The sequence below is a fragment of the Gavia stellata genome, chromosome 4 (genome assembly GCF_030936135.1).
Source record: "Gavia stellata isolate bGavSte3 chromosome 4, bGavSte3.hap2, whole genome shotgun sequence".
In the NCBI taxonomy this organism is placed as follows: Eukaryota; Metazoa; Chordata; class Aves; order Gaviiformes; family Gaviidae; genus Gavia; species Gavia stellata.
The window spans coordinates 84,184,501-84,200,405 of NC_082597.1; the positions used below are offsets into that span (position 1 = coordinate 84,184,501).

A 15,905-nucleotide genomic window follows, 5' to 3' on the forward strand; every position below is an offset into this window, starting at 1 on the left:
TGCCAGAATGGGGAAGTCCACAGGTTTTCCCTCCACTTCTATCTGGCCTGCTGTGAAAGATCAGACTAGACAGGTTCACACTGTCCTTCCACCTCATAGCAGTGATTTCACAGTGCGATCAAAGGCAATATGTGATCACAGGTTTATGTCCAAGGATTATCTTGCAGAAAACACCCACTTCCAGAGGCAGGGAGCCAAGCTTCCAGTGCATAATGGATCATGTAGTATTTCCTCTCCTCCTGGAGGACTGGCAGGTACAGAGATGAACCTCCCCACTGCCAAAAGCAGTCTGCCTCGTGGTATTCCTGAGGAGTTGCCAAACACTGCCTGGCTGTGGATGGCTCTGGATTTAAATCTTGGGCCATTAAACAGTCTGAGCTATGGATGAGAAGAGAGACAAGCTGCAGTAACAAAAAATAAGGTCAGAGGCATCTGATGAGAGTCAAGAATTAATTTATTTATAGTGTTACTTCTTTTTCAGTGTTGAGGTGTCCTCCGCTAACATTTCAATAGGCCCCCTCAACAAGATGATCTTCGAGGGGCAGAGACACACGAGTTGATCCAGCAAGGCTCAGACAAGATGTGCTCTTCAGGCATTTCCCTGTTCAGCCTTGGCTGAAGGTAGGAAAAGGACAGAGTGAGATTAAGTATCCTGGTGAAGCAGTGTCCAGAGCCCTGGACATCTTCTCTGTGTTCTGGTGGCTATGTGAGTTCAAGCCCTGTTAAAATCTGGGAAACTGCTTCACCTAAAAATGCCCAGTTGCAGACAGATAACAGAATGGGAATGGCTGGACACATTCAAGATATCCATGCTACAGAGAGCACAGGGGAGGCAGGGAAATCCTGGAGATACATGAGCTATCCCGGTACACGTTCTCTCTCAGCACCGGGATTTCCCAAAGGAAGGGAAAAAATAACCCAGGGCAGAGTCTGAAAGGTCCCCACCAAAGACATGTGAATAACATCAATATTTCACCAAGATGTTTTGGAGACAATTCCTCAGTTACCCTTCTGTGTCTGCAGCATGGCAATGTGGCCGTGAAAAGGGCAGAGACACAAAGGCTGAGTGTGGCGTTCAGTCCCAAGGGAGATTTCAATCTTACTTGTACAATGTGACACACACACGCAGGAAAAAACAAATGTGTCTGTGCGAATGAAGGCAGTAACACTGGGATTGCCGTTCTCAGTGAACCAAAATGAAAGCTGTATCTGATCTTGCACAGGACATGGGGTGGCAGCATTGCCTTTCCTCTCTGGACTGAGGCATGCCCAGAGACTGCAGTAGGCACGGTGAAGATAAATGCTGAGAGTACACCCAGGCTGGGGAAATCCGGGTCTGCAAAGACTCTTATTCAAGACAACCTGCACTAGCCCATGCTGGGAGAACTCAGTTGTTCCTGTGCACCTTACCTGTGGTGCAGGGAGCGCTGTACTCCTGCGTGGCAAACTCATCTGGAAGACAGAAGGGAAGGGGGAGAGGGGGCTGTCAGCGCCCCTCACACTCCCGGCAGAGGGACGGGGGCCAGAGAGACGCTCCTGCCAGGCCCCACAGCCGGCCACTGCCCCCATCCCGACTTCCCGCCAGAGAGCCCGGCCGCTGGCAGGGAGCCCCGGTCCCGGCCCCGAGCAGCGGCCGCAGCAGCACGGCGGAGCCGCCCCGCCCGGGCAGCCCCAGCCCGTCTCCCCCGCGCTGCGCCCGGGGGCCGCGCAGGCCCCTTCCGCCAGCGCGCTGGGGCGGGGGGATGCCCCTGGCGCTGCCCCGCGGGCCGGCTCCTCTCCGCGGGGAGGCAGGACCGGCCTTGCGGGCCGCCGGTGGGAGGGCGGGGGAAGGCCCCCTCCGCCCGCTCCCTCAGGGGAGGGCGGCTGCGCAGCAGCCGGCGGCGTGAGGGGCGGCCCCGCAGCGACGCCCGCAGCGTCCCCGCCGCCCGGGCCTGCCCCGCGCCGTCCTCCGGGGCCCGCCCGGGCCGGAGCAGGCGGGAGGAGGGCGGGGTGGCGGCCGCCGGCGCTCCGGGCCCCTCCGCCCTGGGAGAGCGCGGGCAGCGCGGGGGCGGGAAGGGCCCGGGCCCGGGGCAGCTGCGGGTCCCCGCGGCCCCCGCGCCGCTCCGCGCGTCCCGCTGCCCGCCCTCGGCGCCGCGGGCGCCCCGGCCCCGCGCTCACCTGTCTCGTAGTAGTCATAGACCTTCACCTGGGCTGGCCTCAGGCCCTGCACGGGGACGTCCCGCTCCACCGCGAAGGAGAAGCTGAGGGTCTCGCTGCTCAGCTGCGGAGGGAAGCGGTGGAGGCTCGGGGGCGGCTCCGCGCTGCCGGGGGCTGCCCCGCGCTGCGCCCTCGCTCTCCCCTGCGACCCGGGCGCGGGCCCGGGGGGTGCGCGGGCTGCAGGCCTGGCTGAGGGCAAGGGGACACCCTGGGGCCTTTCCCCACGCTGGGGGAGCCCGTGGTGGGGAGGTGGGGGCCTGATCGGTGCGTGGGGCGGAGGGGAAGGGTGCTGAGGGCTGGGACGGAGATGTCTGAGGTTGTAGGTCTGTATGGTCTGGAAGGTCAGCATAAGTCAGTATGGGGTTCAGTCCTATTCTTGTCAGAGCCATGGTAGTTTTCAGTCCCAGATCTTTTGTCCCATGTAGCCAAATGTCCCAATGCCTGTGTTTCTGACTCACCGTCGCCCCAGATGGCTACTCACCTTTTCCAGATACACCAGGACGTGGTTGGTACTCAACTCTGTGCGCTCAATAACCGGGCGGCCTTCCAGCTGAAGAAAGAAGTCCAAGATGTTACTGTGTTGAGGATGGTCTCCCTGTGCCCCTGACACAGCTCTATGGATGGGATGCAGTGGATGAAACACTGGGGTACTCAGGGAACTAAATCTGCAGCATGGAACTGCCTCCTCAGTGTGACACTAGGTATCATGGTCCCCGGGCCTTCCCTTTGCCAGCCTGGCTGATGAACTACAGCCTGCTTCCAGCACAGACTGAGCACTGTTTCAAGCACAGTGATGGAACAATTCAATGAAAATACATTCCTTCTGGCTTGCTAGTTCTGCAGGATCTTATGATTGCCTTTATTTTCCAGACCATGCACCTGCTCAGCGTCTCAAACAGTGACCCAAGACCTAAACAGTTACAATGCTGTAAGGTGGTGTCAGATCAGCAGAGGGAAAAAGGAAACAGCACTACTTTTGAATGTCCTATGCACAGACAAAGCTTTTAGGGAGCTATCAAGACACAGTGATAATAAAGGTGCCCATCACCAGTCTAAATAAAAAATTACGTAGTCTGTTTTTCCTAGATTCATCACGTTGTCTCCCCTTCTGATGGCCTTGTGCCAGGTATGAAAAGAGAACACTGTACATGGCAAATGTGCAGACGACAATGGAAAGATGAAGCTGATTCCAACCCTGAAGCCCTGTAGCTTGCTACAGATACTTCGAAGGTGTCTTGAAGATATGAAGTTGGACGTTTCTTGTTTGACAAACAATCTCCTACCTTCTTCACAGAGGACTTCACGGGGATGAATCCTGACAGCATCTTCACATCAACAATCACCATGTTGGAGCCATTGCGCTCTCCAGTGTAACTAAGGAACCAAGCAACAACGATTCAGTGCACCTCAAGTCGAAGCTGGGGGCACTTCCACCTTTTCCATAACACTTGCACCCCACCACGTCCTGGCAGTCCAGCACCACCTTCTCCAGCTACGCCAGGGTCTCCTCGTCACCTATGCAGCCTCACACTAGCCCAGCCCTGGGCTGCCCACACAGCTCCACCACTGCAGGACATGTCCTTTGTCCACAGCTGCTTCCTGCCCACTTTTCCAGGGATACACTGCCCCTCCAGGGCTTCCAGACTGGCTCACCCTGAACCAGCAGACCTTGTCCAGCTCTCATGGCTTCTCAGGAAGGCTCAGACCCAAACGCAGACTCACCTGACATTTACGCCTATGTCAAAGACCTTGTGAGCCTTGGAGTCCTCACACGTCTCTGGGATGGTGTACACGTGGAGCGTGAAGGGTGCGTCCTCCTGCGTGGGCTGCACGTTGTACCTCAGGCTCGTCTAGGGGAGAGCCAGCGGCTCTGTGTGAGCCTGTGTGTGTGCATGCTGAGCGCGTGAGAGAGCCCATCCTCTCCCCGTCCTGCCTCCCCACTTCTGCCATTCTCTCAGCTCCTCCACACTGCGGATCCTTCCCTGCTTCTCTCGCGCTCATTCTCCTCCACACCCCTCTACTCTTCCTCTCCTCTTCCCTCTCCCAGAGCCTTCCCTCCCACTCCTCCCCTCTCCCCTGTCCCTTCTGCCCTCTCCCTGGCTCCTGCCTGCCAAGGGGCTCTCCTCCCGGGATGCCACCTGCCTCCGTCACCCTCACCTGCACGTAGACGCATCCTTCACCAGACACCTCCGTGCTGTACTCCCCTGGCACCTGGGGCAGGGGCACGCGCTGGAGCAGCAGCCGGTTTGTGGAATCCACTTGGAAGTCTTGCTGGAAGTCCTCTCCAGATCGCAGGGTCACTTTGGAAGCTGCTCCGCTCTTGGCATAGGTCACAGCTCCGTACAGGGACAGCGCTTGGAGAGCCACCACTGTGTCCTGAAAGCGATGGGTGCCGGCACCCAGGGGAATACAGTCAGCCTTTCCACAGCCTGTCCTCCCACAGCCTGCCCTTTGCTGTTGGCAGGCATCCTCCCCTCCGTTCCCCACTTTCTCCAGTTTGAAGTACAAAGGAGAGAGGGAAAGAGCAGCTTCTGCATGTTTCCGTTCCCTTCCTGTGTCCTCTGCACAGCAGTTGCATATCCCCCAAGCTCCCTGGCATGGAGCTCTGCGCAGCCTTCCCTCGCTCACCACGGGATGAAGCAGCAACTTCAGACGCACAAACAAATTGCAGTGGAAGCCCTCTCCAATGGCACAGACACACGTCCCTTGCATCCCTACCGTCCTGCCCCACTGTGTTGAGTAAACCAGGTCATTAACCAAACTATCAGTCATTCTTCCCAGAGGCACTCCCTGACATGTTAGCCTCTGGCCTCTTGGGAACTTGGCAGCTATGGCAGATACTGCAGGGATATACTGCAGGGCCCAGTCCCTGCCCTGGTGAACCCTACTGTGCTCCCACCTGGGTCTCTGACACTTCCCATCTTCTGACGTTGATGTGTGCGGTCGCAGGAGGGAAGCAGCTCACCTGGGTGGAGGAGAAGCCTCCATTGGGATTCTGCTGACCGCTGATCCACTTTGCAATAAGAGATGCAAATGACAGCTCCTCCTGGGAAGGTGCCGGCTGCGTGGTGAGGTGAGCAAGGAGCACGTAGGCCGTCATCTCCACTTCAGCAGAGGGAGCGCGGTAGCGATAGTACGGGAGATCAACCTCTGGCTCTTTCCCAGGCCGCTGCCAATGAACAGACCCGTCTTCACAGGAGGCAGGGAGCGTGGAGACAAGACAACAAGCAATTATTAGTAGTTACGGAAAGGCAGTGCTCGACCTGCTGCTGATCCAGCTGGGAGGGCAAGAGCCTCCAGGATGCGTCTGTCCTGTAGGATGAAATGGGAAGGGTTAGACAACTCCTCGCTTGCTGCAACTAGTCTGAGACTGCTGAGGCTTAGTCCTCAGGCCTGGATACCGCTTTGTCCTGGACTCCAGATTCATGGAGGCATTTATGGGCTTGAGCAGCAGCAGAGCACCAGGCTGGCGCTACTTCCCTTGTTGAGTAGACGTGCCGGGCTTGGGCAGTGACAAGCTCTGTGAGGCAAAACGACCCAAGGACTGTGAGCAGGGCTTGATAGTCGCCTGCAGGTGGAAAAGGCAAAAGGTGCTGGGGCTGTTTCCTTCACGACCCTGCTACCCAACGCTTGGGCAAACCCACTGTCCGGCCTGACCTTACCAGAATGCTTCTGAGGCATTCCATGATTTCCTGGAAGACTCAGAGCTTATGCTATGGCCTCCAAAACGACCTGTGTGTTTGTTTTCTCTCTCAGCACGTGCAGCTCTTCTCGGATTTATCGTCCCTTGTGCTGTGCAAGGTCAGCTTTGTTCTATGTTGAGCACATGCACTGGAAGGAAGGAGTGGCCGTAAACATCACTAAGTCTTTGCTAAGCAGTGGCTGGTGTGGCAAGAGGAGCGGACTGAGGAGAGACGCTTGCAGAGCTACCCTTTAGTTCAGCACTGATGCAGATGGTGCCTGGTGATTCCTGATGAACTCCCTGGGCACTTAGAGGGAGTTCTCAAAAATGCAACCCCTTTGCACAAGTTTTTCCTGTCTCTCAACCTTTCCCCACCCACAGAAGCCATTTCCTGCAGCCATTGCCCCACCAATAAAAGCCATTTTTTCAAGGGAAGATGTAAGGCCAGTGGGTTGGAAGAGAGAGATGTGTCTCACCAGGAGCACTCACCCTTTTTCACGGCTTCCTTTTCAAGTGAGCCAAGCAATGCCTTCCTCTTCTCCTCCTTCCCTGCCAGGGCGAAGGCGTATGCCATCAGTGCCTTGGTGTATACATGGTTTTCTTTCTCATCTGTTGCTGTTTCCAGGCAGAACAGAGCGTTACGCACCACTGAGTGCTGGGGAGACATAACCAGTGATTAGAAGGCTTGGGAGAAATTACGTTTTGGCCTTACTGATGACACATCATTCCACTGAACTTTGAGGAGGGGTCTGCCAGAATGAGGTCTAGGAACAAGTAGGGTACAATATGTTCCAGGAAGGCCAAAATTGATAGCACATAATTCTTATATCACAGGGCTTAACAACCAAGTCCTTTTTCCAATCTGGAGCAAATTCTGGGCAGTACTGTATTATCATAGACTGAGACAACATAACTGACTCAAGTTAGGGTGCAGCCACATACGGTTACAGGCAGAGGAATCTCCAGCAATGCGACAGTGATGTAGGCTGTCAGCGAGACCTCGTTGTCCACTCCACCCTGCAGGGAAACACAAAGGTCGATGCTGAGTCCACCTAGCTTCTTATCTTCAGTCTTTTCTCCCATACTCCAGTGGGAATACTTTATTCTGCATTGTAGACACTTAGCTTGCCTCCTCCCCCTTGCAGCTGATATGGAGGTCTCCGTACCACTTATAAAGTGCATTTAACCTTCATTCTCCTTCCTATTGTGGCGATCACACAGAATGGTCTCTGGCTCCCTAGTTCCTGCCATTACCATGGGAATTTCCTATCTGCCTGTATGCTCAAGAAGCTCAACTGGACCCATCTGACTTATGGTCAAGTTCTAGCCTCACAAAAAAAACAACCAGGCAGACATGTCACCTTCATAGCATTGTTCAGGAGTGTCCCAGAACTGCGGAAACAGCCATTTTCTTTCTGTTTGTAGGACAGCCAGACCAAAGCATCCTGGATGTGCTTCTCATCTATGAAGATGTGAGGCCGGGCCTGGGCAAAGGACTTGAGGACAAAGGCTGTGAGCCTGAAAGGGAGAAAGAGCAGTGAAAGAGCCTGAGCATACCTCTCGTCCATCTCAGGTGACAGGGCCCATGTGCACATCATCTTTCTGGAGAAAGGCAAGAAGGCCTGGGGAACTGTGGGCCAATTAGTCAGACCGCATGTATATTATATCTTCACCTCAAAAAATCAGTCAAAAAACTGCTTCCCACCTTGATTTCTTGTCCCTCCCTTGGCTCATAAAACCCTGTGATCCCTTTGTGTTGAGGCTACAGTTTGAAGGACACTGATTATTGATCTGTATCTAAAAAAAACCTCTTTGGAAAAGGTAGGGAATTGCATGCCAATTAGCTCAACATCTGCATGACAGTAATACTAAAAATGACAGGGAAGAATAATTAAATCCCTGCTAGCTCATGGTTTGCTGGCCCAACTCTTGCACTAGAAATCCATGCCTTATGGGTTTCCCAGAATTCCCCGGAGTTTTAAAGTAAAGAAGAACATGTTAAAAGAGTTTTTGCTAGGGTTGTTACAAGCAGTTATGGAGAAGAAGCAGGCATGTGGTGAGAAGCCAACATGCTGTCAAGAGCCAAGTACTGTTTCAGATACTAAAAGCAAACCGAAGGTGATGAAATCATTCATTCTTACCCTTACCTAAAGTTGAAAATGCATAGCAATGATATGCTGGAGCAACTTGAAACTTTGCACTAAGTCACACTGGCAACACACACACTCCTCCAGGCTGTCTTTGCTTAGTAACACACAAACACTCTTGAAAAAAACCCATACAGCACTGCTCTTGGATTATCATCCTTTCTACTTATATGGAAACACCTTTCCCAGCAGCCTTCTCAGCAGATGCTAGTCTAGAAGAGCTGCCACTGCAACTCTTCAGCCTTCTTCAGTCAGGATGTGACATCCCTGCTCCCTTCTTCCCCAGTTTATCTCCATTTCCTTCTTGTCTGTCATGGTCCTCAGAGCTGCTGGTGGGAGGATGTGCTTCAGCTACATAGCTGGCTGATGCAGCCTATTACATTAAGTAGGAGGCAGCACAGGGACCACACCAGCTCTGGAAAGCCTGCTGGTCTGCAACAGCATTTCGTATTTATTGTCATGCAGCATTTATTACATATGTGTAGGTGAGAAAGAGGAGCATATAGGGGAGGCATAGGTAACATTGAAATCTCACCAGGTGTTCCCCTGTTGGCCATAACGTGGTCCAAAGGTACTGTAAGAGCCATCTGGGTGCTTGTAGTTCAGCTGCCTCTGATAACCTGCAATGGAGAGTTAAAGCAAGATTCAGATGCCAGAGAAAGTCTGCTGAGGGATGGGGGAACAGAAAACCAGCAATATCAGCAAAGGCAAAGGAGAGAGGAGTAGGTCAGTCCTATTCTAGCCAATAGCAAGTACTGGTACATCCCCACCTCCACACACTGCTTGTACTGCGTGAGGAGAAGCAACATCTGCCTTTCTTCGGAAGGAAGGCAGGACACATTAATGACAACGGACAAGTCACCGCAGCAGGTTACCTGACAACTCTGCACTGCATTGCAGCCCAATTAGGGAGCACAGAAAAGTGGGTGCAGTGATCAGATACCCTAATGCTTAAGCAACAGAAAATAATAAAGGAAAAAGCAGCAAAGGGCCTTCTCAGGCATACAGCAGAGACCATCTGTGCATGAGAGAAGCTCTCTTTCCACATCTGTCCAACATCTGACAGAACCACTCCAGGAGGATCTGGAAAAAAGCCAAAGCAGAAGCAAAAGCCGTGTCCCAGCTCACCGCTCACTAAGTATCCAATGGCCTTGGATTTGACCTCCTCACTCAGCTGCCCTGTCTTGTTCAGATAGTCCAGGACGTAGATGTTGGGTGCAAACAGGACCATGTTCTGCTCCCCACAGCCAAACGGCATCTGGAGGAGCTGGTGCAGGTTCTGCATGGCAGTGCCCATGATGTCACCTGGGGAGCAGGAGATACCAGAGGCATATTAACAACACTCAGGGCTGGCTATCAGAATCAGAGGGAGCTACTGAATGAGAGAAGCAGGAGTTGACAGAGAAGAACAAAAGAAAATCTGGATTGATAAAGATCCTGGAATGAAACACAGAACAGCAGAGAAAAGGAAAATAGGGAAATGAGAGAAACGTTAGAGCACTGGCAGAGAACCCTGAAAAAAAAAGGACATGCAGAAAGAAGAAAAGGAAGAGCACAACTGGAAGGGAAAGTGCTCGAGACAGAAGGGATGAAAGATAGGAGTGAGTTGTGCTGGAAATCAGGAGAAAAAGCTGTGAGGTAGGAGGCCAACATGGAGGGGCAGAAACAGCACATGGTTCTTCTCACAGGCTGCTCACTCACCCAGCACTGAGAAATATGCTCTGCCTGAGTCTTGTACCACATTTGAGGGTAGCAACAGGGAAAAATTCTCTTTCACAGGCACTCCTGAGAGAGAAACAAGACCCAAACAGCTTCAGTGCAGTCCCAAGAAATGGCTAATGGAAGGGGAGGGGGCCTCAGTGAAACAACAGGAACACTTGCTATTAGAAATGCCCTGACTTCAGTCACTTCATTTTTCCCTGGTTATAAGGCAAACTCTACATGAAACCACCCCCAGCCACTGTTAGGCCTTGTAGACCACATCTCTACAGCTTTTTCCTGGGTGTGCTAGAAAGCAGGAGAGAGCGCTTGTAACTCCAATGTTGGCACACAAGAGAACAGGGATGCAAACAGTCACACAAACTCTGCCCTAGCTCATACCCTGATGCTTAGGCAGGATGGTCCATTCTCTAGGGCTTTCTTCTGTCTTACATCTCAGGCTCCCAACTGATGGGGCATGTTTTGATTACCTAAAAATATCAGCCTATCTGGAATATGATAGAGGCAGCACTATCTTCCTCCTCTACGCATGTCCACCCATCAAACCACACAGGAACAAATGGAGACGGTGGGGAAGAGAGGGCTTTACCTTTTACACAGAGCACAGAGTTCTGGGCTGTTTCCTTCTCAACTCCTTCAGGCTTGGGTGGGATGAAAGAAAACAAGAGAGGTGAGAAGTTAGTGAGACAAAGTACAGACAGACAGAGAAATCCTCAAAAAGGACAGAGGGATACATGAAAAGAAAAGTGAGTGAACTGGAGAAGCAGAGGCAGTCACAAACACTCCCTGAAATACAGAGCTCTGAAGTAATAATTTAAGCAAGTAAAAGAAACATGATCCTAAGGGTTTGGTGTTGTACATGGAGGCAGGACAGGAAAAGGAAAGGAACACACTTCAGGACTACCACCTGGATGACCTGCAATTATTGTAGGCAGCGAGAGACACTCAACATCCTTGTTACAAGAGGAATGCTGCATTACAGCAACTGCTTTTGTTAGCAAAAGCTCACAGTTGCTCTAGAGGGCTGTCCTGAAGAGATGTCTGCAGTGCTATTTATCATAATGCTGCAGATGCTTTAGAGAAAAAAAATTGTGTCTGTGGATAATAGAAAGGGAAGATGTTGTACACTGGTGACACTGCTGATACCATACGACACAGTAGGCAAACATTAGCAGTTTTTATGATACAGAGAAAAGCTAAGAACATAGAATCTACCTGCCAGATTTCCACACCCAGTATAATAAACTAGCATTTTCCTATAGAGGATATGCAATACTGCCACATAATATTTCCTTCTGCACCACACTGTATCAGTGACTTTTCTTGCCACAGAAAATGGATAAGCTGTAAAATTTTAATACATTTTCATGGACTTTTATAATATCTGGAGATTTGAGGGAACTTCTCTACTGGCATCAAATTCCCGTAGGTGTTTGTGAATCCCCCACTTTCATCCTGGTGCCAGACTATGGCAGCAAACCAGAACTGCGTAACACTCGGCTTAAGAGGCAGTTCGTTTGGCTGCTCAACTAGCAGAGAGGCAGCATGTGCTGACTGGCAAACTTACAGGGGGGTGTCTCAAAAGGAGAGAGGCTGTAAAGAGGGTGTATTGAAATAGGACATGACAGGTAGGAGGTAAAGGGAAGGATGGATTGCAGTAGGAGTCCTGCTACAGTAGGGGATAAGGAAAATTGAGAGTACTGGGAGATATATTGCATAGCATTATTAAGCTGCAGTCTTTATGCAGCCCTGCCAAAGTACAAAGATGACGTAAGATCATCATATTGCCATGCTGCATAGTGATCTCATAGAATCATAGACCAGCCTAGGTTAGAAGGGACCTCAAAAGATCACCTGTTCCAACCTTTCATGGGAAAGGGACCCTAGATGAGATTATCTAGCATCCTCTCCAACTGCATCACAGCGTACGCACTAACCTGTGGGAAAGCTCAGTCCTCCCCTTCCCACAGCCCACATACCTCCACCAGCAGCTGTCTGATGACCGTGTCCTTCCGCCCTTTCTCAGGGGTCTCCACGATGGCGTTCCCACAGGGCTGCTGGTTCTGCAGGGCTTCAGTGCTCACCGAGAACTCCACCTGCCCTGGAGGAAACAGGGGTCAGCCAGCCCTGCCAAGCAGAGCCAGGCAATGGAAGTCACTGCTACTTCCAGGAGTTTCAACCTGCAGGCTCATGGGTGGGGATTTCCCATCACACCTGGGCCTTGCTTCTTTCTCACAAGAACATAGCTATCTATATCAGAATCCATCCTGGAGCAGACGAGCTGCACTGCCATTGAAAGGTGCCTCTATTTTGGTGACTCTTTTCCAGAAACTAGGACACAACAGTGGTGGGACTCACCAGCCCCACTGCTGTTCAGCACCCCGCATGCACACCACAGCTGCTACCACAGCACGTAACAACAACAGTGAACACGAAGTATGAAGATCCCATGGGGCAGTCGTCTAATCTCTGGGAGGGATGGAGCTGACAGAGCATCCCTGCTGGCCAGCAATATCTCTGGCTTCAGAAGATGTTGTCCAAGGGCTGTAAGGCTTGATGGTGCTGCGTGTGGTGCCAGACAGAGCCTTGGACACTATGAGTCCGCCAGCCTTTACCTCCCAAATAACCCCAGATGAGAGAGCCACTCAGCTGCAGTGCTTCCCAGGAAACTGTGTTGCTCTAACGCCCGATACTGAACAGAGAGAACAGCACAGAGAAACCCTCCCTGCAGTTTTCAGTACCCTGAAACCTTTACCTAGAGACTTGGGAGTCACCAGCCAAGCCACAGTTTTCCTCCCATTCTCGCAGAGACAATGAGATTCTTCCTCCTTTTCCACTGGAGCAGCCAGGAAATGAGCAGACTGAGCCAGAGTCACACTGACCTGCCAGTTGTAGAGAGGTGCAATCAAGGAAGAGTGATCATGAGAGACAGGGAGCTAGGAAGCCATAGCAATAGCTATTTCTTCAGTAGCAAAGGAGCAGGGAGCTGGAGTTGTGGGTTCTGCGTTTGGAGTATATAGGAGGAATAATGTAAGAATTTCAGGGGCGCAGGGTCTAGGGCTACTCAGAGATAAGATAAGAAGGCTAGGTGAAGGTAAGAGGTGTACAAGAAGGTACACAAGTACAGAGAAGGATTTAAACTTTCCTTACCCTGATGCAGGCGGACAGGTAGTTGAAAACGGTGGCTTTCAGCGTGAAGGACTCACCACGCACCACAGAGTAGGGCATGGTGAGCTCTACGAAGAAGGGCTGGAAGGCCCTGAGGGACACTGTCGGGGACAGGCCAAAGCCCGAGTCTACCGAAGTGCAGAACGCATTGGCTTTCCACTCGGTGATGGTGTCAGGGATGGTCACATCTAGGTCAGCATTTCCCTCAGAGCTGGTGAAGCACAGAGAGCAAGGACAGAGGGGTGATTTTTTATGGCATTTTGGTGACTATCTGTACCCCTTTCAATAGTACTGCCTGTGTGAATGATGGGACACAATATGTTTGTTACTGTAGGGCCACCCCACATCTTCTTCCAGACCCATGACCACTCCTTGGACAAACCTAACCACGGCTGAAGGTAATTCTATCTCAGGAGGATTGCCAAGTGATCTCTGCAGACAATGAAGGACTTTTTGGCATTGAAAAGGCTTGGCAAACATGTGGGGATTCGTGTTTTCACCTTATAAAACCAGTTCTATTAAAAAGGAAGGACCTAGCCCAAGGTGCTCACCTTATAGATACTAAACTCCAAATCCAAGTTTCTGGGAAATACTTTCGGACTGTCTCTGTCAGCTCTTCGGGAGTGCTTAACGTGGCATAAAGTCTATCTGCTTGAAGGCCTGAATGTGATGAGATGGAAAAGGTATCAACTACTGATCATTCCAAACAAGCAAGATCTACATCAGCATCGTGCTTTGGTCTGAGAAAGCGGAAATCTACGTGACAAGCAGAAGCTTTGCTGGCAGCAGATGTTTGCTGTGGCTGTAGTCAGCACTGGTACCAACAGCAGTGAAGTTTCAGAGTCAGGGCTTATTAGCAAGAGCTAGCCTTCCAGTATTTCCCGCTCATCTCCAGTGAACCTCAAAGTATGTGGGGCAACAGTTTACAAGGTTAAAACAAGGATGTTAGAACAAAGAGCTATTTATGACCTTCTGTGCAAGCAGCCTTTTCCCTTTCAGGCACAGTCTTAACATGACGTCCTTCTCTATCCTATCAGGGCAGCTAGCAATGGTACATCCCGCTGTTGCAGTGTTTTTTGTAGGGTCATTATGACTCAGAAAACCACCTTCCTGCCAAGTCTATGGCCCTCTAAAGAACTAGGCTGGAGATGCTCAAACTGAAAACATGCAGTCGGAATTTGGGAGAGGTAAAAATAGACTTTTTGACTGAAACAAAACTTTCACATGTAAAAATTATTCCCAAGAAAATATTCTGAGTTTGGGATGAAATTTGGTAAAAAATAAGCCTTTGTTTGACTTTGGTTTTGAACAGCTGGGAAACAAAGAAAGGGGAGGGGGCAGGATGGGACAATTAGTTTGCTTGGCTTTGACAAAAGGAAAGAGAAATCCACCCAAACAGATAAAGAAGAAAAGTTCTTAACTAAATTTTAGTTTTGGTCATCTTTACTTTGGCTAAATTAATTTCTACCTTTAGATAAAAATTGTGTAGCTAGCAAGTATCCATACTACCTGTGCAACAGGCACCTCCAAAGTCTGAGAAGGTCTCAGGGCAGGAATGAAAGATGCTATCAGAGCTGTATCACATAGCTCCTAGCAAGAGTGACAGTGCCTGTATTGTCTATCACGGTATTTCAGTCTTCGTACTGCTGCCTATTTCAGTTTAAAATAATTAAAAAACACCTATCCTGCATCTTAGCAACCTGTGTCGGAAGTTGAAATTGTCTTAAAACTGGGTATGTACAAAAGCACAGGTTCTTGTGCCAAGGGAAAACTCTCTGAATCAGTTATCCAGCTAGAATAACCTAGATTTTCCAGGATATTTCCCTTAATATGAGACTCTGGATGATGATATGGCCAATACTGTCTCCTAAACAGCTACAGTGTAAGAGTTGAGATAGATAGTCCTTAGAAATAGGATGGGTCCATTTCAGATTGGACTTCTGCCACTCACACCTTACCATTCTAAGCCTCCAAAGTCTACCAACTTGTCACTGAAAATTTTCTCATCCACTTCATCTGGTTTTGACCATACATAAACCTGGATGAGTCAATGAGGGCAGACTGACGATGGTATTGGAGACCCCTTAAGTAATATCTGGGAAAAGAAGTCTAGTGCAAAAGCCTAGTGAACAGAGAATTCAGCAGCAGAATAATATCCTCTGCTCTGCCAGAGTCTTTAAAAACTACCTGGTTCTGCTAACTTCTAATGGGGACTTATCAAAGCTTGTCTGTGGACCACAACCCAACAGAGATATACCCCACACTCATGCAGAAGCTGACATCTGTGAACCTACTACCTCAGTACTACTTCCAAGGGTTCAATCCACAACCCCAGCTCTTGTTGGAGTTTTCACCCCAAAATACAAACAGGATCTCTGTTCAGAACAGAGGTGATAACAAGACCCAGTTTCTTTACCGCTTGTCCTCATTGCATGCATAGGTGCTCCAGACATGAGTGAAGGTGGTGCAAGGCGGACTCCTGCAGGCATGTAATTCTCAGTGCTGCAATACCAAGGTTTCCTCACCTTGGTATTTGTGAAAACCTTTAAACCCATTTCCTATGGGAGGGAAACACAAACATGTTTTTTGTTACTGAGTCCTGTTGAGATCTACACAGCAGACCTGACTTTGGTCAGGTCTCAAAAGGAGAAGCTGTTACTGTCTGTGGATTGGACCTTGAGATCAACCCCCCAAGTCTGGGTCTGGGTGCCTGGGTGGCTCAAAGAGACCAAAGTATAGATCTCCTCTGTCCCTGGGGCACTGGTTCCAGTCCAATTCCAGCCTAGGGATCAGGATGAGCCGGGGAGTAGATACAGAGTTTTTTCTCTGGAAGGAAATGTCTGTGGCTATGATGCAGCTCAAGGACTTTATTTGGGGTAACTGTAATGGCACAGGATTATTTACCTCCTGTTAGAACCTCATTTCAAGTCAACCTCAAAGCTTGTCCTGTAAGAAGAAAACTTTGCGACTGATTCCTTTTTCCACCAAGTCAG

The 15,905-nt window shown here is 50.5% G+C and overlaps 1 protein-coding gene across 1 annotated transcript in view; it reads right to left on the reverse strand.

The window, feature by feature from the left end:
- Window positions 1–478: 478 nt before the first annotated feature.
- Window positions 479–15,905, reverse strand: part of LOC104263469 (alpha-2-macroglobulin) — a 31,217-nt gene continuing 15,790 nt past the window's right edge. The window contains exons 17-36 of the mRNA XM_059817123.1: window positions 15,329–15,470; window positions 13,464–13,572; window positions 12,895–13,123; window positions 12,500–12,626; window positions 11,724–11,845; window positions 10,334–10,385; window positions 9,727–9,810; window positions 9,154–9,330; window positions 8,561–8,645; window positions 7,240–7,396; window positions 6,821–6,895; window positions 6,368–6,533; window positions 5,162–5,385; window positions 4,354–4,572; window positions 3,919–4,046; window positions 3,480–3,570; window positions 2,678–2,746; window positions 2,158–2,260; window positions 1,411–1,452; window positions 479–615 (exon numbers count right to left, since the gene is read on the reverse strand). Of these exons, the coding sequence (XP_059673106.1) occupies window positions 590–615; window positions 1,411–1,452; window positions 2,158–2,260; window positions 2,678–2,746; window positions 3,480–3,570; window positions 3,919–4,046; window positions 4,354–4,572; window positions 5,162–5,385; window positions 6,368–6,533; window positions 6,821–6,895; window positions 7,240–7,396; window positions 8,561–8,645; window positions 9,154–9,330; window positions 9,727–9,810; window positions 10,334–10,385; window positions 11,724–11,845; window positions 12,500–12,626; window positions 12,895–13,123; window positions 13,464–13,572; window positions 15,329–15,470 (2,427 nt within the window). The 3' untranslated portion in view covers window positions 479–589. The remainder of the gene's footprint in view (window positions 616–1,410; window positions 1,453–2,157; window positions 2,261–2,677; window positions 2,747–3,479; window positions 3,571–3,918; window positions 4,047–4,353; window positions 4,573–5,161; window positions 5,386–6,367; window positions 6,534–6,820; window positions 6,896–7,239; window positions 7,397–8,560; window positions 8,646–9,153; window positions 9,331–9,726; window positions 9,811–10,333; window positions 10,386–11,723; window positions 11,846–12,499; window positions 12,627–12,894; window positions 13,124–13,463; window positions 13,573–15,328; window positions 15,471–15,905) is intronic.